This window comes from Lupinus angustifolius, unplaced genomic scaffold (genome assembly GCF_001865875.1).
Source record: "Lupinus angustifolius cultivar Tanjil unplaced genomic scaffold, LupAngTanjil_v1.0 Scaffold_116_19, whole genome shotgun sequence".
NCBI lineage: Eukaryota > Viridiplantae > Streptophyta > Magnoliopsida > Fabales > Fabaceae > Lupinus > Lupinus angustifolius.
Window position 1 is genome coordinate 1 of NW_017724978.1, and position 25,555 is coordinate 25,555.

At 33.8% G+C, this 25,555-nt stretch overlaps 1 protein-coding gene across 2 annotated transcripts; it reads left to right on the forward strand.

Moving 5' to 3' along the window:
• Positions 1-9,921: 9,921 nt before the first annotated feature.
• LOC109339860 lies at positions 9,922-15,318 on the forward strand. 2 transcript variants are annotated; one of them, XM_019577388.1, is made up of 5 exons: positions 9,922-10,113; positions 10,288-11,033; positions 11,141-11,230; positions 13,392-14,162; positions 14,779-15,318. In XM_019577388.1, the coding sequence occupies exons 1-5, from the start codon at positions 9,978-9,980 to the stop codon at positions 14,914-14,916; spliced, it is 1,881 nt and encodes a 626-aa protein (XP_019432933.1). In that variant the 5' UTR covers positions 9,922-9,977; the 3' UTR covers positions 14,917-15,318. The 2 variants fall into 2 exon arrangements, with proteins under 2 accessions (XP_019432933.1, XP_019432934.1); XM_019577389.1 differs by having other exon boundaries at positions 9,922-10,086.
• Positions 15,319-25,555: the final 10,237 nt, after the last annotated feature.

A 25,555-nucleotide genomic window follows, 5' to 3' on the forward strand; every position in this document is an offset into this window, starting at 1 on the left:
ATTTTTTCAGAAAGAACACACTGCCAAAATACCCCAAATCCCTTGCCCAACACGTCCAGAGAGAGAAGGAATGAGATTGGTTAGAGAAATACTCCTGTGTGCGCGTGTCCACCCTTGCTTCCGTGCACCCTCATCCAGAGCCTTGCGATGGCCATACTTTTTTGCATCTGAGTTGACCAGGAAGGCCAGCCAATCCGTGCACGGAACGTGGCACGTCCTTGGTGCACCTCGCTGCACTGAATCATTCTCCCAGAGGAAGACAATATCCAGTGTAGGCACGCACATTACGCAATCCTACACCCTCGCCCATCCACGCTTCACAGTGCGCCGCGTGGCCTTGTCACCTTCACGCTCCAGATTGGCCAATCCCGGGACGAAACGCGTCCCGGTCTCACTACACCACGCCACACCAGATCCCTCCTAGGAGAGCGCGGATTCCATGCACGCGTGCTCATTGTTCAAGCCTTGAGCCCACCCTTACACCCAGTCTTCTCACGCCACGTGTCTGGACGTATCCAGGCGTCTGGATCCAATGTGAGTGTGTGCACGGTGCAATCGGTGCACCCTCTCTCTCCCTCAATCAGGCACTGACACGTGTCCAGGCGCTGGGAAATAAAAGAATTCCCTCCAACCTCTTCCTGCCACGTGGGTCCCTTTGTTTTGCTGGATTTTATTCATTTGCTTATCAGGTTTGCATTTTTTTGTCCCTTATTTGCACTGATATCATCATATTACATATGCTAAATTACTATATCATAGAAATTGGAAATTATAATTATCATAAATAATTTAATTATGCGTATACAATTAGAACTTCATGAATATGATATGTGATTATAAAAATTAACTGGGCTTGTCAATGTGATGGGATTCCATTGCTGTTTTATTTCACTATTTTTACAACTGAACTTTAATTTTGATATTCAAAGAGTATGAATGATAAATAAAATCATCCAATGCTATTATATGAAAAAATGTATTTCTTGGTGTATCACTTAATTAATTCCATTACGATGCTAATAATATAGGTATTAAAAATAGAATCTGTTATTTCGATGTTATGTTACTTAGTATTTGTTTTTTTTATTCTATTCATGTTAATGAATGTCCAAATTTTAATATATGGTATATTGGATGAAGCCAAACATAAAATATAATGTGTAAGTTTTTAAAAGTGTGGAATAAATCACATTTCTATTAGCATGTTATACCATTTTGAAATTTTTATCAATGTCCTTAAAATAATTACTATATTTTTTTAGGATAAAGTCATTATTAATTCTAGGATGACAATCACTCTAATTTTAAGATATGATGCGGTGTCGGACATATGGGCTGCACTTCATCAACTTAATGATCACCATGACTAATTCACCAACGACTCAAAAATCTTTTGTCCATAAACATGTTAAGATCTTAACTAACCCTTAGTAAAAAATGCGGTATCGGACGTATGGGTTGTACTTCACTTGTATTAATAGGATTGTTAGCCGAGATCTAACACTTATATTTTCTAAAATCAATCCAACCAACAAACCTTTTTCTACTCAAAGAACTACGTGAGCCTTGATTCCCTTAAGATGGATACGTATGACCAAAGTCACTCTTGTCAAGCACAACTAAAAAAAAATATTTTTTTCATTTAAGTAGCTAATCATTAATTAATTAATTTAATTAAAAAAAGAGGTGTTCCTTTATTTAATAGTAATAACAACAAATAAAAAAATATAATAATCCATGTAGTTTAGTATAGGGTACCGCTTAAGGCGGGCGGGTGGGGTGCTAATACCTTCCCTACCCTGCAACCGACTTCCGAACCTGGATATCAAAAATCCAAAAAGCCCAAGGTAATGGGGCTAAAAAAGATTTTTCTACATTTTTGACAGTAAAAAAATGTAGTGGTGACTCGAGAGGTCGTGTAGCCAAAAATCGGGGCGCGACAGATACCAAGTTTAACTTCCTAATTAAACTTGGATCTAAGATCAAGAATTCAGTAGCAAAGTAAATTCAAGCATTAAACGCGGTACATACTTCCCAAAATCAAACAACTGAATACATTAAAGAATTGATCCAGGAGTACAAAAGTTAGAAGATTACATTTTAAATTCCAACACTGAAGAACTAGCCACTCATCCTTGCCATTACAATAGACTTATCATGAGAAATATAAGAAATTTCGAATCTAAAGTTGTTCCCACGACTTTTCTCTTCCTATCTAGTATTTCTCTCTCTAAAATTCGTATGGAAAAGCTTGGAAAATGGTTGGATAACCCCCTTTGATTTTCATAACCGCCTATATTTGTTCCAGACTTCTGGTCTCTCACTCGAGCGAGAGAGCAAATTTCTGCATTAAGAGAGTCTTCTAGCTTGAGCGACAACTATGGCTTGGGCGAGAAATTCATAGTTTTGAACATGTATTTCTCGCTTGAGCGAGAGACACACATAAATTTTGACATCCAAAAGTGGGAATTGTTGCTTGAGCGATAAGCGAGGGACATGCAGTGATTTAAGCCTTTCTCCTTGAATTGACGTTTGAGCGGCAGTCCTCTCGCTTGGGCGTGAGACATTCTTCCTGCTTGGGCAAGGTTGTGGCTCAGGCGAGGGTTCAGTGTTCAAAAACCCAAAACTTCTCATTTTTCTCCACTTTTTTCATTCTTCTTCTTCTGGAATTGACATAAACACATGTAAGTTCCTAAACAAGACAAAATTAAACTAAGTTCTTGAGAATTGTACACAATTTGCATCATGACTACAAGTACCCCAAAATCATATACATTTAATTCACAAAATGGCACTTAACAGATTTCATCTTAAGATTGATCAAAACCTCAAAAATTAAAAACATGGTGTCTTTCTCAAATCCAATATACTTACTTTAAGTATATCACGAGTAAATATGTAGCTTATGTCTAATTGTTCATATTTAATGAGATTTTAATAGTGATTTGATGGAAAGTTTTCATATAATATACCATATTAATCGTTTGATCTTGATTCTTTAGGAAGTAAGGGGTCCTACTAGGAGTATGAGTTTCTTATATGATGTTGAAGTTCTCACATAGTTAATAGCTGATTTTAGCTTGTCATAATGATGTAAGATTCACTACCATTTTATTATAATTTTTATTTATATTTCTGGTTGTTAAAATGTTGTATAACTAAGAAATTTTTTTATCTTAATTAATAACAAAAAAAACTCATTGTTACATCAGTCTGGGACAAGTGTCACGCCCTTGTACAAAGTTTTCCCGCTTAAAACATTATTACATTGATTAATATACATTCTCACACACCATATAAAAACACTTTTACTAATTGTTTGAAAATAACACATAAATGACAATTATAATAATATTAATAATAGATAATAAAGGGATTTGATTCCCTTTTCATATCCATTTTTTTTCTATCAATTTCGTTTCTTATTCTCTTTTATTCCCTATTTCAAATTCAGAACATATAATAAAGATGATTTAAAACCCTTTTCACAGTCACTTTTCTTTCTCTCACTCTCATTCTCTGTTTGATTTCCCGATATTCTTCGTTTTGTATCTATCTTTTCTTCTCCTTCATAGTTACAATCGATAAAAAAACATGTGTAGTCATCTTTTTAAACCTAATATAATGGTTTCTGTATCTCGCCACTAAATCTTCATCATTGTGAATGTGTTCTTATTTTGTAGGTATGTTCTTTATGATGCATCTTTTTCATTGATTTTTTTGTTTATTTTTATAGATTTGTTCTCATCTTCCATTGATTTTGTTGTCTATTATTTCCATAGATTTTTTTAAAAAAAAATTGTTCTTTAAAGTGTATTTTTCCATTGATTTTGTTGCTTATTTTTCATTGATTTGTTTATTTTGTATATATATTCTGAATGGTTTCATTATTTTTGTAGATGAGTTATTCTAAAAATCCTCTTCTTTAACGTCTGATTTACAAGGAACTCATCTTAAGAATGATCAAACCCTTAAAAATTAACAACATGGTGGCTTTCTCTTGTTCAATAGACTTACTTTAACTATATCACGTTTATATATGTAGCTTCTGTCTAATGGTTCATATTTAATAGGATTTTTTTAGAACCGTTTGATCTCGATTCTTCGGGAAGTAAGGTGTCATACTGGGAGTATGAGTTTCTTATATGATGCTGAATTTCTCTCATAGTCAAAAGCTGATTTTAGCTTTTCATAATGTTTTAAGATGCACTACCATTTTATTATAATTTTTATTAATATTTCTCGTTGTTAAAAGGTTGTATAATTAAGAAAAGATTATCTTATTTAATAACAAAGAAAGCTCACTGTTACATCAGTCTAGGACACGTGTCGCAACCTTGTGCAAAGTTTTTCCGCTTAAAACATTCTGATTAATGTACAGCCTTACACACTATTTAAAAAACACTCTTACCAATTGTTTGAAAATAACTCATAAATGACAATTATAATAATACTAATAACAAATAATAAAGGGATTTGATTCTTTTTTCATATCCACTTTTTTTCTCTCTCAATTTCGTTTCATATTCTATTTTCTTATTTATTTCAAATTCAGAACATATAATAAAGATGATATGAAACCTTTTTCACAATCACTTTTTCTCTCTCTCACTCATTTTGTGTTTCATATCTCTATCTTCTTCTCTGTTTTATGTCTCTTTTCTTCACTATGATAGTTACAATCGATAAAAACATGTGTAGCCATCTTTTTAAACCTAATATGATGGTTTCTATATCTCGCTACTAAATCTTCATCATTATAAATTTGTTCTTATTTTTTAGATATGTTCTTTACAATACATTTTTTCATTGTTTTTGTGTTTATTTTTATAGATTTGTTCTCTTCTTTCATTGATTTTGTTGTTAATTTTTCCATAGAGTTATTTATTTTTAAATGTGTTCTTTAAAGTGTATTTTCATTGATTTTGTTGTTTATTTTTTGTTGATTTGTTTATTTTTTATTGATTTGTTTATTTTGTATATATATTTTCAATGGTTTCATTATTTTTGTAGATTTGTTCTTCCAATAATCCTCTTCTTTAGCGTCTGACTTACAAGGAACACATCTTAAGAATGATCAAACCCTAAAAAATTAACAACATGGTGACTTTCTCAAGTCCGATATACTTATTTTAAGTATATCACATGTAAATATGTAGCTTTTGTCTAATGGTTCATATTTAATGAGATTTTTATAGTAATTTGATTGAAATTTTTCATACGATATACCATATTAATCGTTTGATCTTGATTCTTCAGAAACTAAGGCGCTATAGTGGGAGTATGAGTTTCTTATATGATGCTGAAGTTCTCTCATAGTCAAAAGATGATTTTAGCTTTTCATAATGCCGTAAGTGAAAGTGCAAAGTGTCAAGGATCGCACTAACAATATTTTGCCTATGTTTTGATGAAGACAATGTTTTATTAAAGCTTGAAGATGGCTCAACAATCAACATGCCTAGAGCTCATTGGTCATATCTAAATTAGGATATATAAATAGAGTCATTATTCTAAGTAGTCTGGGATGTGTGCCTTAGTAAGTGAATATAGGTGAGATGAACCTAGATGCAAATCTCTGGAGCCATTATAATTGTCATATCACATTCATGAGACATATCATCTACTTAATTGTATGTTCATGCATTAATCATACATGTTATATGTGCATATTAGACATAATATAATTGCTAAAATATGTATAGAAGTTAAGCATAACATATGAGTTGTTAACATATGTTGGTTAATCGATTAATGTGGTGACTTAATCGATTAACTCAACTGTTTTTCTGTTATATTAGTTTTTCTGTTACAACTGATTTCTGTTTTAATCATGTTGCACTGTTAATCGATTAATGTGTTACCTTAATCGATTAACAAGACTGTTTTGTGTTATAACTGTTTTATGTTTTAACTGTTTAACTGATTGCAATAGTTTGAACTGTCAAAACTGCTTTGTATAAGTTTAGGCAATTTCCAGAAAAGTGTAGCATTGCATTATATTGTATATGACTGATTTAGAGAGCATATTTCGTGTTTTACATTCTGTTTTGCAGAGAGAATTGCATGTGTAAGGAAGAGAGATTAACATGCCATATTGAATATTGATTCTTTGTTATTTGCATACTGTTTTTCATATGCTTAGTCTCATCCTTATCTTGCTCACATGTTCATGCATTATTAGTAAAGATTCTTAGAGAGATATCTTGTGATTACTGTTTTTGATTAACTCACATGTATATGATGGCTTGAGTGAATTGTGAGTGAGTTAGTCTTAAGGTATTTCATTGTTATATTTCAAGCATTATTGTTCTTATAATATCTTACTTTTGTAATATGTTTTTGTGTGTATTGGATTGATCTCTTGACGTCTTACCACCACAGAGAGAGTGATTCTTCACCAAGACTAGGAGGTCTTGATTTGAGAATGAGAATCGTGGCTGAGACTGGTTCGTGAGAAAGGTTTTCTCAGGCGATATGTAGAGTCAAACCAAGGGTTAGATGTTCTAGATTTCAAGAAAGAAGCGTCCTATGTTTTGTAAATTGAATTGGTGTATGTGATTATACTTGTATTCAATATAGTGAAGAAGAAAATCTCCCAAGATCAGAAGGGGATGCTTGAATGTAATTTTTAGTGGACCGTAAACGAAGCAGGATAAAAATCCATCTTTGCACGTTGTTCTCTCTTTAATCTTCATTACATTTCTTGCTGTTTTTAAATGCAAGTTAGAAGCTGATATTTTGCATAATTGTACCCTGTCATATACTTGTTAATATTGCCTAAAAATATATGCTTTATCTCTGATTATATTGTTATAAATAACTGTCCAATTAGTTGTTCTGATCATTCTGTTGTGTGTTAATTGATTAAGCCCACTGGTTAATCGATTCACTGAGTTGTTTCCAAAACTGAGTTTTGGTGCGAGAAGCGATAATTGATAATTGCTACACCTATTCAACCCTCCTTCTAGGTGTTCCTAGGCCACTGATACCTAACACAAAGATTCACTACCATATGATTATAATTTTTATTAACATTTCTCGTCGTTAAAAATTGTATAATTAAGAAAAAAATTATCTTATTTAATTATAAAAAAATCATGTATATCAACTTAGCTTTCCTCGAGTCATATAAATGATATTGTGCTTTTTGAATTTCAATCTATGTATGATTTTGATAAAAGATAAATGTTCCTTTCAGTATCATTTACAAGATTTGGTTGTGATTTCAAGTACATACCTACAATAGCAACACGTATCGGAGAACATGATCCAAGTTAACTTAAAAGTTTTTATATCATGGATCATTAGTATTTTGGCTTTATTATCAAGACATGATCACATCTAATATGTCTGCATTATCACTTTAAAGTTCCATTTTCCAATTTAATATAATTTGTTTTACGAGCACAACATATTAAAGTCCATGCATCATTTATTATTAAATACATCTTATGTATAATTTATCTATAATATCCAAATTTGTTTTCATAACTGTGGCCAATGTTCATGATGGAGAAATCATGTGTGAGAAGATTCTTAACTATAATAATATTGTGCTTAGGCAATCTGGTCTAGACATCAAGTTATTGAGTTTTATTTCACATATCTTTCTTCATCTCATCCTTCTTATGATATCTTTATGGTTCTACCATCCATTGCATTTTGAAGAATTAAAGCCAAAAATAATCCTAAATCATTTCCATTGCTATCTATTAAAATATTATTTTAGTTGTTGTAATCATAAATAATTAATGTATCCTTTATTTTGAAAAAAATCTAAACATTTAATTACAATTTTCATATGTACATTTCCATTTATTACTATTGTTTATATATTTCTATTATTACTCTCTATTAAAATATTTTAGAAGTTTTAATTTAAGTAATTAAGGTCCCTTTTAACAAAATTTTTAATATTTAATTAAACTATTACTATTTTCATGACCATTTATTACTAATATTTCATTATTGTCTATTAAAATATTATTTTTGAAGTTGTAAACGTTATATATTTTGAAAAACTAAGTAATTAATTCCAACACCACCTTTCATATATATTTTTTCAAAATAAAAAATAATAAACCAATTATATTAAAGACTAATAAGAAATAATATACTATAACAAAAAAGAAATGATAAACTAGTTACAAATAAAAATAGTCAGAACTAATATCACCTAAATAAACAAGTTTTCAATGTATACACCTATATTTAGTTGGTGTAATCCTAAACAATTAATGTCTCTTTAGAAAATCTAAATATTTAATTACAATGTTCATATGTTCATTTATTACTATTATTCATACATTCCATTGTTATCTTTAAAATAATATCCTAATAATAAATAATAAATCAGTTATATTAAGAAATAATAAAAAATAATATAAGAAACATGAAGAAGTTCTCTATGTGTACATATATTAGGAATGAACAACATAACTTCTTATATTATTTATTAGTTAACCAAATATATAGATTATAAAGTGACTAAAATTTTGTTATCATATAATTTTCACATCTTAATTTATTATTTCCATTTATAAACATTTTTCTTTATCATTGTTCCAGTTCCCAATGGTAAGAAATTAAAACAAATATTGCTTTAATTATAATTTTCGAATTAAAATAATTATTGATTTAAACTACTATTGTTCCAACTTAAAGATTTTAATATAGTTTAATTTTTCACTCTAGACTATTTGCTTTCTATGACTGATTAAACTTTCAATTAATTATTGCATATGTAATAACATTTTTTTATTTACTTTTCTACGTAAGTACATCATGATGACATTTTTTCATTTGATGTTACTTTGCATGACATTTGCTGATGTCAATATATTATCAAGGACACTCATACATTTTAATAAGATTAATATTTAAATACTTTTAAACATGTATTACAATCACCTTGCCTTATGCGAATGTATGAGTAAGATATGTGTTCTTAATCATGTGAATGCATATCTAACATTTGAATTCCTAACCATGTGAATAAACATAATGTATAACATGTGTATTCTTAAGCATACGACCGAATACATGAGTAATGTGTGTTCTTAACTATATGAATACATGTATAATATATTTGTTCTCAATCATATAAGTATACATATAATACGTGTACTCTTAACTATACGAATATACAAATAACACTTCACCATACGAGTACACGGATAGCATCGGTGTAATTAACCATTCCGAACCTATCATAAACAAATCACACGTCTTAATCTCACAAATTGCACCCTTCTCTTCCACAAACACCAAAACCCTATTTCACGTTTCACACACTTTCTCTCTGTTTTCTCTATTCCTTCCCAACCCTATTTCGCTGTTTCATTTCTCCTACTTCATAAAAAAAAACTCTCTTTTTTCTTCTTATTCTTCTTCTTCCAACGCATTCTCTTATTGGCGGTTATTCCTAAAACGCCATCGTTTCACTCTTTTCTTCATCAATCACTGTCTCGCCAATAGGGTTAGTTTCGTTGACAATCTAATTTCCCTAAATTCCGCCTCTGAAAACCTAAGTTCTTGAATACATTTTCCTTATTAATAAATCACGTGCGTAGTGTAGAGGAAGCTCTTCCTTCACAATATTGTCTTGTTTTCCAAGTTACGGGAGAAGAATAGAGGAAACAGTGTCTATTTTTGTTTGATTTTGAAGGATCCAATTAGTTAATCATTGTTTTTTAAGCAATTACAAGTTCGGCAATTTGCTATAATTTGCAGAGGAACAGATTGTTTAATCAACCACTGCAGGATACATATTGGTGATTAATCGAATATTCGAATTTCGCAGTGGAAGTGATGATTCGTGATTAATTTCAGCATCTAGAATAGAAGAAAATGAGTTGTCCTAGTTAAGATTGAACAGTTTTGCATACAAGTACAATAATACTGTTCTACTCAAAAGTTGAAGTATTGAAGAGGTGTGTGCTTTTTTGTGTTAATTTTGATCATGTTCAGTGTTAGTTATGGAAAGAAGTGAACCTGCATTAGTTCCAGAATGGTTGAGAAGTGCTGGAAGTGTTGCTGGGTCTGGCAATACAGCCCAACATTTTGCATCCCCATCTACTAACACAGGTGCTTTGAATATACTTTCTGGATTAGTTTCATATTTCGATGCAAATTGATTTCCATTCATAATATCTGTATATTATCTTGTTGCATAATAGTATTTGTTCTTGTGCAATCATATATTTGAGAAAAGTGGGCATGTTTTATAATTGTGTTATACCCTTGAAAAATAAGGGAGATAATAACTGCCTTGATATTTTTGTGCAGATAATTCTTCTGTAGCCCATCACACTAGGAATAGATATTCTAAGACCGATAGTGATTTTGATAGTTCTCGTTCTTTATTTTTTGAACGTACATCCTCATCGAATTCTCGGAGGAGTGCTATCAATGGCTCTGCTAAGCATCCCTACAGTAGTTTCAATAGAAGTAATCATGACAAGGAACGTGACAGGGAGAAGGATAGATCCAGTTTTGGAAACCGCTTGGGCCGTGACAGTTGTGACCCGTTGGCCACCATCTTTTCTGTAGTGAAAGAGAGGGATACATTACCACGTTCTCGTTCAATAGTTTCCAGGAAGCATAATGAGATTTTAACCCGTAGAGTTGCAGCAGATACAAAGTCTGGTGGCAGTGGCAATCAGAACAATGCAAATGGCATAATTTCTGGTGGTAATATAGGTAGCAGCATTGCGAAAGCTGTCTTTGACAAGGATTTTCCTTCACTTGGGGTTGAAGAGAAACCTGAAATTGTGAGAGTTTCATCTCCTGGTTTAGGTGCTACCACTAGTCAAAGTCTACCCGTTGGAAGCTCAGCTTTGATTGGTGGGGAGGGATGGACATCGGCACTAGCAGAGGTACCTACTATCATCGGTAGCAGCAGTACTGGATCTATTGCTGTACAACAAACTGTTCCTACACCTCCTGTGTCTGTAGCTTCAAGTATAATAGCTGGTCGTAATATGGCCGAAGCATTGGCACAGACTCCATCTCGAGCTTGCTCCGCTCCTCAGGTAAATGAGATAGTTGCTTGTGTTACTACCTTATTCATTCTTATTCTTTCATTTTAATGATTTTAATTATCTCCATGATCATTTAGTACGGTTTTAATCAATTGCAGGTGCTGGATAAAACCCAAAGGCTTGAAGAACTGGCTATTAAGCAGTCAAGACAGTTGATTCCAGTAACACCATCTATGCCTAAGGCTTTGGTAAGAGAATTGCTCGTGGCATATTATTTTAGGTTGTCTGATGCAAGTTCCATTCAGTTTTAGATTATATAAGGGAATTTGATTTCTTATATTAAAATCTCTGTCCTTGTGTTGCTTATCATTCAATTGATTTTTCTTATATTAAGTTTGATGCTTGTGCCACTTTTAATTATTATAGCATGCCTGCATCTTAAGGCTTGATGTTAGATTTCTACTGGACCCTCTACTTTCTCCAGTTTTATTAGACTTTTATTTTGTGGTAGTTAACTGAGTTGAGGTTGAAAATATGACATAAGTACTGCAACACTAGATATAGTAGGATATGAATACTGATAAAATGAGTAAAATTTGTTTTGCACCAAGTTCTATTTGTTTCATTTAATGATGGCTGAGGACGTTATGTAATGGTTTAGAAAGATATAAAAATATAAATATTAAGAATGAGTAGATGTTTTTTTTGTCATTTGCACCACCAAATTTTACTTGTGCCATTTAATGATGCCCAGAATGTTCCAGTAACATGTTCATTCTTTGCAAAAAGTTTTTGGTTACCTTTTTCAACTTTGTTCTGTTCTATTTATTTGTTTTAGAACAAATGTTTTGGTGGATTGTTGTGTTGCTGAACTAAGTTCTTCCTCAATCTGGTGGAACTTGTTGGATGTAAGTAAAGAACTAATAGATCACTTATTCATATTTTCCATGCCTTACTTCAATTAGTATATATTATGTTTTAGTCATCTCTTTGCATGTGAAATGTAAATGGGAATGGTGCTTAATTTACTGATTTGGTTCAAAAGTTTGTCTACTTTATTTGATTTCTTTTTATTGACAGAGTCGGTGTTCATGGAAGCAAGAAGTTGTTTTTTAGTTAGTATCCTTGCTATAAAGGGCACATGCATTTAATATCGATGGAATTTAGCATATATACTGGTTTCTAGGCATCTGTTATTTACAGTATTTTTAAAATACATTATGAAATTATGGTGTTTCTACCCGCAACATCATTTGAAGTGATGTTGGTAACAATTTTAAATCTCAAGTATGAATGTATGAACTATGTTTTATTTACTAGTTTCAGAAGTGATTAATTAGTGGAGGATGGTGCATTCCCCCGCCAATAGTCCTCTTTGGATTTGGTTTTACACCCTGAATTTGAGCCATGAAGCATTGGCATCATAGATGGTTTATTGTAACTGAGCAATTTGCATGCTCATTGTGTACTGGGCGAATATTAACAAGCAGTTCACTTTACAAATACTACATAGTGGGTTCTAAATATGAAGATGTCGTATCAACCGTCTATTCTTATTCACTTTGATCTTAGAGCATAACTGTGCTGGTGCACCATTTCTACCAAAGAGTTTACTCCAATATGTGATCCAGAGTATGGAGTCCTGCCTGTTTCTCCCTCTGGCATCTGCTACATTTCTTATCGTCTTATCGAGACCTGGTGGGCTGTGTCGATGAGATTACACCATATAGTAATCTGTTAATATTTTATTGTAATTCGTTAAAAGAGGGACTATTAATTAAAGATTTTACTTACTGTAGACATAATAATGTTTTTTAGCATAAAATTGCAATAACTTTGTTAAGAAATAGGGAAAATACATTTTCATGTATAAAATCATCTATGTTAAAGTCAATACATTTCTTGGTCACCTCATAGATGTTGGCCACTTGGCCTCCTTTAGTTTAAAGTATTTTAATTCACGTTCATATATAGTGGGCATTTGCTTAATTAATCTTACTGGATTTCCATTCTTGTGATCTGTTGCATTGCTTTTCCTTGCTTACTCTTCCTACTACACTATTGATTTATTGATGTCTTGATTATTCATAAAAAAAATTATTTCTACAGGTTACATTAAATGATTTGTGTTAAATGTGGTATGTTATGTATGCTGGTTCAGTGTTAATGTTTCAATAGTATCAAATTATTTTTGACAGGTAATGTTCTATGTATTTGCATGAAGTATCGATCATACCAAAATTGAATAAGGATTATGTAGAGGGTGTATTTCTGTTCTTATTCTTTCGACGACATTATAGTTGAATGATGCTTCGTAGGTGTTTTAGTCATGCACGTAAATGTTATAAGTTCGTATAGCTTGTGCCATTTATGCATCCCTAGTGATTTTTATGATGGTTTTCATGTCAGGCACTTAATTCTTCTGAAAAATCAAAGCCAAACTCAGCTGTCAGAAATGCTGAGATGAATGTCGCTGCTAAGATTGTGCCACAGCAACCCGGTGCATTGCATATTTCTAGCCAATCTGTTCGCGGTGTAAATGCCAAAGTTGATTCTCCAAAGACATCTGGAAAGTTTACTGATCTTAAGTCAGTGGTGTGGGAAAATGGTGCCTCCAAGGATGTTCCAAATCCAACAAATCATTCTAACAGCAAACCTGGAAATGAACATGCTGTTGCTGCAGCAGCTGCTTCTGCACCTTCAAGGAACACTAATACCCTAAAATGCCTAGTAGATCGAAAGCCAGCTTCTATCAACCTGAAATTAGGCTCTACTTTGGATAAGAAACATTTATTGTCTCAAGTGAAGAGCAGGAATGATTTCTTCAATCTTATTAAGAAGAAAACATTGATGAACTCCTCTACAATTATTCCAAATTCTGTCTCCACGGGGTCATCTATGATGGAGAAATCTGGTGAAGACAATAGGGAAGTTGTCAGTCCTTCTGAAAGTCCTCAATCTCTTAGAAATGGTGCTGAAGTGATTAGCAATGGCGATTGTCGTGCCCATGAAGAGGTTCACAGGTTTTCTGATAATGAAGAGAAAGATCCGATTCTCTGTGCTACAATATATCCTGATGAGGAAGAGGCTGCATTCCTTCGTTCTCTTGGCTGGGAGGAGAACTCGGATGAGGGTGAAGAAGGCCTGACAGAAGAGGAGATTAATGCTTTTTATCAGGAGGTGATAAACTCTATCTTGATCTAGTTTTCTGTTGATTCAATTGAGATCATTATTATTGGAACCTCCTTAATTTCCTTATGCATTGATGTGAATTTAATCCTTCTGAAGTTAAAAAGCCTTGCTTTGTTAAAAGGAATGGACTCAAAACTACTTTGTCAATCAACACTTAGTGATGTGTTGTGGACATGGAAAAAGGACAGATGGAATTCTAAGAACTGTAGGATAGGAACACATCATATATATATAAAACTGAAAATTTAATAAACAAGATTCATAATATCTTAGTTGTGTTGGTGCCCAAGAAATGTAATTTTAAGAATTTGATGTATGTCACTGTACTTGTGTTGTATAGGTTTCAGTGTCTGACACACTACACAAAACTCAAATTGTTTGCCCATGCTTTATATATGTTGTAAGGACATAAGGACAGATTAAATTACATGCTGGAGTGAGCCTTTCCTAAGTGACATTTCTAGACCCACAAAATCACATTGCAATGCAACTTGCTGTGTGTGGTAACTGATTAGAGTTTAGGGAGCTAGCACAGTTCATGCTTGGTCAAGAGGTCATTATTGATGCTTGTTATGGTATGATCTAATGGGGTCTTTTGTTTCAGTGCAAGAAATTGGGCCCCACCACATTCAAGCTATATCCAGGCAGGCAGCCGCAGTCCAAGTTGTTTGAATCTTATGCATCTAACTTGCATGAGGCTTCTGCGGAACTGAGCTTATCTGATCCCGGATCTGAAGCTTGATTTACTTTCTTTTCCAATCATAGTTTGATCCAAGCTTCAATTTTTTGTGGCAGATGGTTAGTTCCATCCCCTTTTGTTGTGAAAAAAAAGCTGATGATTTAGGAGTGAATGAAGATAGTTAGTTTTGGTTGGAACCCTTGATTTTGCAAATATTGCAATAAAGTACAGGTGCCTCAATCCTGCCTGCTTTGTCAGGGTATGTTTTTCCTTCTTTTTTAGTTAAAAAGTCATAGGGTTGCTAGTGTTAGGGGCTATTTTGTCTGCAGTGGAAGGTGCTGAGCAATTCCATCTTTTGGGGTATTCTGATCAATTACTTATCTTTAAAGAGGGTTTGATTCTATCTGATAAAGTTTATGATGTTTTTGGTAAATTTTTAGAAAACAAAAAGGAAGTTAAAATTCACTTTATTTTAGAGTATGTTGATATGATTATTGTTGGGAGATGTATGCTGTTCTTTAGGGATATCCTGGCTCACATTCTGGTTGAGTTTCTCTCGTAGCACTGTCAAGAACCACATGATTGACATTGAGAATTTGAGATACATAATGGAAATTCACTATCTTTAATTAGTTTCCTTCACTCCCCTTTTATTTAAACCTTAAGAAATAGCAATGCTATTGGTAGCAGTACCATCCCAATAATCACAAATGAAAATCAGATATTAATTATTAAGGGTCTGTATCTGAGTTTTGGAGGGGAGTGAGAAAAAAAGGAAAGCTTCAGTGTCATTTCATAAATGTATTGTGTGACTCTCAAACTTCACATTTCTTTTTCTTCACATTCAAAATTTAACTCGTAAACAAACTCTAAAGAGAATTTTAAACAAAGTATCTTTGTTTACTTAGGTTTGTTAAATGGTTGATTGTTTGATTCATGTTCCGGTGATAATGATGGGTAACATAATGGTGAAAAATGTAGAGGAAAGTGATTTGTTAGGATCCATGCTCCTGTAAAAGTTCATCTATAATAATTGGTAAAGAAAAAACCCAAACTTTATGTTCCTTGTAAAAAGATTACCCTGAACTTTTTTCCCTTTCCAATTTACTGACCTACCTGAACCTTTTCCTCATCGGCACATTTGAATCAAAATAGGTACCCGAGATAGAATTCAAGTGCTATTGCTATTCTTCTTCATTACAATATATATCAATACTAGACATGAAGAATGAACATCAAAATAGCACAGAATAATGAAGAGAACTTAATCCTAAGACATTAAAATTAAAGCTCCATCAATCATCTCTTCTTAGTTCCTCTTCCCACAATCATTTTTAGATTCATAGCCAAAGCTGAAGCAAGATGAAATCAAAGCTAAAGTGTTTTGGATCGTAGAAAGGTTTGAACTTTTGATCCAAAAGCTCAAATCTTTGTAGACAACATTTACTAGGAGACACATTTGTGACCGAAAATTGAAGATTCTGATACATGCATCGTCCTCTAAGGCTTTGTTTAGAAGTATGTTTTTACAAGGAAAGAGAATGAATGACATTTGAAAGCATTCCTTGTTTGGGAGTTAGTTGAAGGTTTTGGAGGGTTTCTCAAATCCTCAATGTGTCTATTTTTATATTTTCATAGTTTCCCCAATTTGGGGTTTTCTAGCGACAAAATATAAAAATATGTAAATATTTTTAGTAAAATTATACAATATATTATTGTTCATTTCTCATTGTTAATTACATTTTTAAAGGATAAATAAAAAATATTATAATATTATCATTAGTTTATCATCGTCATCTAAATTTCATACTCTGAAAAATGTATTGCTTTGGGAGAAGAGATATGTTATATTAGATTATGTCTCATATGTTATCCCAAACTAATAATAACGAAACAAAAACACAATAATAATGAATGTTTAAAATTTTGAATTGACATGATATGTTTTTCATTGACTTAAGACAACATATGAGACAAAGTCTAGGATAACATAGTCTAGGATAACATGTATATGCTCTTTTTGATACAAACTCATTTACCATTGGAAATTGTTCGAAAATTAATGGTTTCAAAGTGATTTTAAAGCACATTAATGTGGCAATTAATGGAGATCTTGGGGTGTGAAATAAAAAAACTTCACAAGTCCCACGTTGCTTGGAGGGGGGAAGTTGAAAGGTTTTATAACCCTTAAGTTGCAAACTCGGGTTGTGTCCCAATGAGTATAATAGGTTTTGTGAGTTAGTGAGAACTCAGACAAACAAAACCCCTCCACACACACGCGATGCACACCATCACAACCTCTTCCACTGCTGGGCAGCTTAGCTCGTGCTCAGTCCCGACCTTCTTTTTAAATAAAAATAATTTATTTATCTTTATTTTATTTTATTTTTTTAGGTTTTGGCCGTGTGCTAACCAAGTCAACACACGTGTGGCACAGATGTGTTTGACGGAGTCAACACGGTTGGAGAGTGAGAGGATTGAGGGAGTATAACTCGGTCAAAGGAGAGAAACTCGACCAGTGGGAGGTAGATCTGTGTGAGATCTTTTCCTGGTCGTAGGATGGTTTGACCGTTTGGATTTTTCCACCGTTGGATGGAGGAGCCGTTAGAGGCCTCATGCTATAAATAGAGGCTTTTTGCCCTCATTATAACTCGCCCTAAAGTTGAGTACGACTTACTCAACTTTCTCTTTCTCCCTCATAATTTTCCAGAGATGCATTTCAGGGCAACCTTCTCTCCCTTTCTTTCAATGGCACTACAAAATTGACACAAACAACCAAATTGTGGGAATATCGAGAATTGACACTAATAGTCAGTATTATGGGAAAAGAATTGGTATGAGTAGTCAAATTGTGGGAATTCGAGAATTAGCAATGGTAACCATATTGTGGGTGTATTTGAGATTTTTTGTCAATATGATCTAGTTGTGACACAATCAGTAAAGATTATTTTGTGTCGTTGCGAGCTATGCAAACAACAATTTTAAGATGATTCTACTGTAATGATATTCGTAGATAATATTATTGGATTGAACAACTTTGCTTTAACAAACCATTTTGATTTGATGAGACAAATTTCAAACGGTGGTAACATTAGAAGAGATTTTTTCTCAATATGAGAAATGGTGCCCACGTTCTAAAAACCGATGTCCTAATGGTGTCAGATGAGACTGAAAAAGAGGAAATGGATAAACTGGCTATTGAAATAGCTCCATGGAATTAAAGTGATTAATCGTGTGAGAACTTCATGCTGAATGACTTATCTGATGATCTCTATGATTACTATAGTCCATACAAGTATGTCAAATTAATTTGGTATGTACTTGAAAAGAGATATGATACTGAGGAAGTTGTGACAAAAAAGTATGATGTTAGTCGCTATCTCAAGTATCAGATGACTAATAATAAATCAGAGGAGTCTCTGTCTCACGAGATACAGAAAATTGCTCATGAGATCATTTATGAGGGTATGCCCCTTGGTGAGCAATTCCAAGTGGTTATCATAATTGAGGCTCTGATCACTCGTCTTCGTATTGAAGAAGAAGCTCGTAAGCAAAATTAGAGAGATGATGTGCTGATTGTCTCCAACAATAACACTAAGAAGAAGTTCTCAGGTGCGATTCTAAAGCCTTCTAGCACTAACTTTAAGATTCAGAACCACAATGGGATAAAGGCAAAGAACATCAGTCGCAACAGGAATTGCTACCCCAAAATGTCCAATATGTTAAGCCTCCTGCTAAAAATGACTCTATCAACCTGCCCATCTGCTTCAAATGTAGGAAGCCATGACATATGGCACACAAGTACAGAAATAAATGTATGAATCGTACTCCACAGGCAACAATAACAATGATTGATGAGCCATTTGTAGCGATGCTATCCGAAGTCATTATGGTTGGAGGAACTAATGGGTGGTGGGTAGATAGTGTCGACGCCCGACATGTCCACTATGACCGTGCTATGTTCAAAACATACACGAATGTTGATGATAAGAAGGTGTTGCTAGGTGACTCACACACCACTGTTGTTGCTGAAACTGGTGATGTGGAGCTGAAGTTTACATATGGGAAGACTCTGATTCTCACAGATGTGATACACACTCTAGAGATGAGAAATAATATAGTTTCTAGTTTTCTTCTTAATAAGGCTGGTTTCACCCAAACCATTGGAGCAAACTTGTACACTCATACTAGGAATTAGATATTTGTTGGTAAAGGGTACGCCACTTGTGGCATGTTTAAATTAAATGTTGATGTTTATATGAATAAAATTTCTGATTCAGTTTACATGTTCTGTGATTTTAATATTTGGCATTCTAGACTTTGTCATACTAATGCACATGCAATTTCAAATTTGAGTAGCTTATGTTTAATTCCAAAGTTATTTAAAAATTATTTTGAAATTTGTTAATCATGCAGTCAAGCAAAAATTTCCAAAAAACGCATAAATCAGTAGTGCGAGAATCTGAGCCTTTAGATTTAATACACTCATATATATGTGAAATAGATGGAACATTAAATAATATGAATACCCAATTTTTCCCAGCCTAAATACCTTTTCAAAAAAGATATAAAAAAATTCTTTTTAATATTTAAGGGGCTTAAGGATCCAACACATAAATTCAATCTCAAGTTAAATTTCAAAAAGGGTTTTAATTCAACCCATTAGCATTTAATAGATTTTATTTCAATTCCCGTACAACAATTTGTTTCTAAAAATAAAAAGAGAACATTAAAATGAATATTTAATGGATGATCAAAAACTCCATGATAATTTATATTCAATGCAATTTATTAAAAGAAAACGATTTTCAAAGTGACTTAATGGTCACTTATTAGGCAGAATCAATTCTTGAACCTTCACATCATGAGAAATACCATTAATTTTCGTTTATATGATAAAGTAAGAAGAAAGAATAATTATTTATGAGTCTACAAAAATAAAACAATGTTTTTTAAGAGTTATTTTATTGGTTGAACTCAAATCAAGGTTTTTTGAGTCAGTTTTAAGTATTTTGGAGTCAAAAAAGTATTATGAGATCGTAACTAATCCTTAATATGAGATGTATTATCGGATACAAGGGATGTGCTTCACTCATTTTAGTAAAAAATTAGTTAAGATTAATCATCATAGTTTTTTCTAAAAAATATAAAATAAACATAACCAACAAATCATTTTATACAAAAAAAACTATGTAGTGTTAATTCCTTAATATAGATATGTAGGAGCAAGGTATCTCCTTGTTAGGTATAACAAAAATAAATAAATTTTATCACTTTCAATATTTAATTAAATAACCAAATAATTTTAAAGTATAAAATAAGTCATATAATTTAGTGACGGGTACCACTTAAAGTGGACGGATAGGGTTCTAATACATTCGTTACTCCATAACTGACTCCCAAACTTGGATATCAAACAAAAATATTTTTCTACATTTTTGACTGAAATAAAATGTTGTGGCAACTCTGAGAAAGTCGTACGGCCAAAAATCAGGGCACCACAACTGGTGTCTTTGCTGGGGACTCTGTTAAGAGAGTTCAGACCTATAATTACTAATTGTATGGCTAATGATACTTTTTAATTATTTGGTTATTTAATTTTAACTTCTTCCACACAAAAAAGCCTAAGTAATAATTGTTTAGTGTAAATAATTGTTTCTTTATTCTAACTTGTGACATGTTGTGCTTTGAGGTTATATGCTTCCCAATAAAATACACTGCACTACTATGTTGCACATACACATATCCTATACTCGGACATTAGATTAGATGGGAAATATCATAGGCCTTACTAGTGTGGACTACGAGTTCATAGGCCTTACCAGTGTGAACTACGGGTTCCACTTGTGATCTCTAAGATATTTGGGCTTCATTTCTTTATGATTTGATGCAATCTGAGCACCTTATAAGTGCGAACCCTATAAAATGTACCATATAAAATGCCTTATATCTTATCCTAGGGTTATGGTATCACACAATCCACAAAACTCATAAATTTTGATAAAAATATATCATCTTTAATGTATAGGATTAAAAATCATTTTCTCGATATTATCTTCACCTCATCACCACTCATAGCCTAAAACACAAATTAAATAATATCATCATCACCGCCACATCTACTGAAGCCCAAACCCAAATTAAATACTATCATCACTACCACCACGTTTACACAAGTCTAACCCAAATTAAATTTTATCATCACTACCACATCATCACTCATAGCCCAAACACTTGCCAAAGTTTGTATGATCATTGTTTTAGTTTTCTTTTTAAAGAGTTATTCATGAAATAAGGAGTATGAAAAGGAAAAGTGGGAACCTCTCAAACTGCAGTAGATTTTGAGATGTTTCATGGTCTAAGGCCTTGTAGTCAAAGCCTACCAACACAATTGAAAGATAAGGATGATTGTTAATATCTCATACCATGGCGGTTTTTGAGTTGATCTTATTGTCTGATGGAATATTAAAAGAAGCCCAAATATGTGGCAGTTTTTTTGGATGATCTCATACGTTATTGGAATGTTATAAGAAACTCAAAACTGGGGCATGATGAAGCGACTTCCTATATCTTTGTTAGTCGATTCAATCACAATGAGCCATAATCTCTCAACCAAGAAGATGAAGGATATGAAGTTATCATCTTCAAGAACAACTTCAACAACAACTCATACAAGTCTTTTGCTCCATATCAAGTCAAGTCATCACATTTGAGGGTGATAAAAAAAATGCAAAAACAAAAAAGAGTTTGAGGTTGAAAATCCATATGGGCAACCTAGGAAAATGAGAATGGTTCTAAGTTAAAAACCTCCAAAGGTGACTTGAGATCATAATAAAATGAGATAATTCCTCACAGATGCCTAGATATGTTATTTTGTGCCCAAATTGGGGAAAATTAAATGTACATCCTTAAGGTGAAGTCTTACTACTGCACATCATCAATCATCCAAATTGTGGCAGTTTACAAACAATAGCCACTTGAATGAAGAAAAGATGTCAAAGTAGGCATACTTGAGCAGTTTTTGTTGTTACAAAAATATCAACGCTTTGGAAAGGATCCCTCAATTCGCCTACATTGGGGCATTATGACTGAGTTTAGTCACTATCTTCAATATTATATTAAGGTAATATTATGGACCACCTTAAGATAAAGGCATATTTAGCTAAACTGCGGCAAATTTAGATGGGTGAAAAATTATGGTACCAATCAACAGTAGGCATCAAGGGTCGCTTTAGTCGAGTGTTCAAAATTTTATGGGTTTCGTCCATCAGACATTAGAACATTTGTGCATGAGTCTTACCTCTCATTCCATTACATTCAAAAAACATATAAATTTATATCATACAAGACATAAATCTAATACTCTCATATCAAACAATGCATATTCATATTAATCAAACAAAACATATACATGACACATATATAAGACATACAAACATTAAATCGTATCAATATTCAAGTCAATACATACTCACTTTAATCATAAAAATATCAACATGAAATTCATACATACACAAGCATTCAAACAAAGACACCCATAAACTCCTAATTTTCTTATGTTAAACATCAACCACCTCTCATATATTATAAGCATCATTATGCATAGTCATGCCAAATAATGCATAGTCAAATTCATACATTAATTATTACAATACAAACATCAACATGAACTTCATGCACACATATCCCAAACAATCATACAATTATACCATACATTTGAATCGTTTCAAATTGTACTTTCGAGGACCCTGTGCTCGACGACCTCAAAGTCAATCTTTCTAGGCTTTGTGCCTGACTTTTTTAATTTGAGGGCCGCATGCTTAGCGACCTCGAAGTCAATCTTTTTAGGCTTTGTGCCTGACTTTTTAAATTTGAGGGCCTCATGCTTGACGACCTCGAAGTAAATCTTTCCAGGCTACGTGCCTGACTTTTTTAAATTTGAGGGGCTCGTGCTTGACGAATTCAAATTATACTTTCGAGGACCTCGTGTTTGATGACCTCGAAGTCAATCTTTCCAGGCTCTGTGCCTGACATTTTTAAATTTGAGGGCTCATGCTTGACGACCTCAAATTGTACTTTTGAGAACCCTGTGCTTGACAACCTCGAAGTCAATCTATCCAGGCTACATGCCTGACTTTTTAAGTTAGAGAGTTTTGTGCTTGACGACCTCAAATTGTACTTCCGAGGTCCCCGTTCTTGATGACCTCAAAGTCAATCTTTCTAGACTCTGTGCCTGACTTTTTAAATTTGAGGGCCATGTGCTTGACGACCACAAATTGTGCTTTCGAGGACCACGTGCTTGACCACCTCAAAGTCAATCTTTTCAGGCTTTGTGCGTGACTTTTTAAATTTGAGGGTCTCAAGCTTGACGACCTCAAATTGTGCTTTCGAGGATCTCATGCTTGACGACCTAGAAGTCAATATTTCCATGCTCTGTACCTGACTTTTTAAATTTGAGGGCATCGTGCTTGATGACCTGAAATTGTACATTCAAGGACCATATGCTTGACGACCTCGATGTCAATATTTCCAGGCTTCGTGCCTGACTTTTTTAAATTTGTGGGGCCTGTGCTTGACGACCTCAAATTGTACTTTCGAGGACCACATGCTTGATGACCTCGAAGTCAATCCTTCCAGGTTCTGTGCGTGAATTTTTTATATTTGAGGGGCCCGTGCTTGACGACCTCGAAGTTAATCTTTCCAGGCTTTGTGTATGACTTTTTAAATTTGAGGGCTCCATGCTTGACGACCTCAAATTTTAATTTCGAGGACCTCGTGCTTGACAACCTCGAAGTTAATTTTGCAGGCTCTATGCCTGACTTTTTAAATTTGAGGGCCCTATGCTTGACGACCTCAAATTGTGCTTTCGAGGACCTCATGTTTGACGACCTCAAAGTCAATCTTTCTAGGATTTGTACCTGACTTTTTAAATTTGAGAGTCTCGTGCTTGACGACCTCAAATTGTACATTCAACGACCCCGTGCTTGATAACCTCAAAGTCAATCTTTCCCGGCTCTGTGCCTCACTTTTTTAAATTTAAGGGGTCCATGCTTGACGACCTTAAATTGTATGTAGAGGACCGCGTGCTTGACAACCTCGAAGTCAATCTTTCCAAGCTCCATACGTGACTTTTTAAAATTTGAGGGGCTCGTACTTGACGATCTCAAATTGCACTTTTGATGATCTTGTGCATGACGACCTCAAAGTCATTATTTCCAGGCTATGTGCCTGACTTTTTAAATTTGAAGGCCCCATGCTTGATGACCTCAAATTGTTCTTTCGAGGACCCTGTACTTGACGACCTCGAAGTCCATCTTTATAGGCTCCATGCCTTGTTAGGTATCAGTGGCCTAGGAACACCTAGAAGGGGGGGGGGGGTTGAATAGGTGTAGCCGATCACCGCTTCTTGAACCAAAACCCAACTGCCGGAAACAACCAAGTTAATCGATTAACATCAAGGTTTAATCGATTAACTACTGCACATAACAGAATGATCAGACAGGAAATTTGCGCAATAATTAAAATAGAATTGAACATATATAATACAGATATTTTTACGCACAATTATTAAGCATATGGCAGTAAACAAATATCCAGAATTTCAATTACAGATTCAATTTATAACAGCAAGAAACTTAAAGAAGATAAAGAGAGAAAGAACAGTGCACAAAGGATTTTTATCTTGGTTCGTTTGTGGTCCACTGCAAACTACATCCAGGCCTCCCCTTCTGGTTCAGTGAGATTTTCTTTCTTCACAATATTGAAATATGGATACAAGCACCAATTCAATTACAAGCACAAGCACCCTTCGCTTGAGAAAACCTTTCTCACGAAATAGCCCCAGCCAAGATTCTTGTCCTCAAATCAAGACCTCCTAGCCTTAGTGAAGAAACTCAATCTCTGTGGTGATCTCACACCAAGAGACAAATCCAGAATACACAAAAAAGAATGGATACAAAATTATTCCTCGATTTATGCAAAAGCAGTAAGCATATGATAACAATCAAAACATCAATGTGAGCCGATTTGAACGCACCAAAATTATTCCTCGCAAGGATATATGATCGATCTGTTCCGAAGAACTGTCCATTTCTGGACGGTGTCGTATCAAACACTTTCTAGGCATCCCTCTTATTGATCCTGATTGTAAAGAGGGGCTGTTAGAGATCGTCTAGTTTGCATTGTGAGAACTGTCTGATCCAACAGAATACCTCATCCAGGAATACAAGGGACTCATCTCACCTAGACTCACCCTCAAGACTTTGCTGACGAACCACCGCCATTTTCGTCCCTCTCAACATCTCGGAGCTCGTTCGTCTCCCGTAATTTTCCTCTCCACTACTTCATTATCCATAATGAGTATGCACGGTAACCGAGGTTAGCCGATTAAATCTTTTAATCATTATTTTATAGGATCGGCCCAACCTAAGACATCTCCCAAAGGAATGCTTCATGTGGGACCAGATCTTACGTCAACACGTAAATAGAGGAATAACATCCCTACCACTACGAACCATCACTGAATCACCCTGGACGGTCACATGGCCAATCCTCTTACGGTCAAACGACATCGCTGCGTTGTATCATGTAATCCTTTTTTTGGGGCATCGCCCTAATCATGACATCACAATCGGGAACCTTGCCCTAAATAGGCGCAAGAACAAAGGTACTTGTATAAGTTTGTCAATTTTGGGAACCAGAC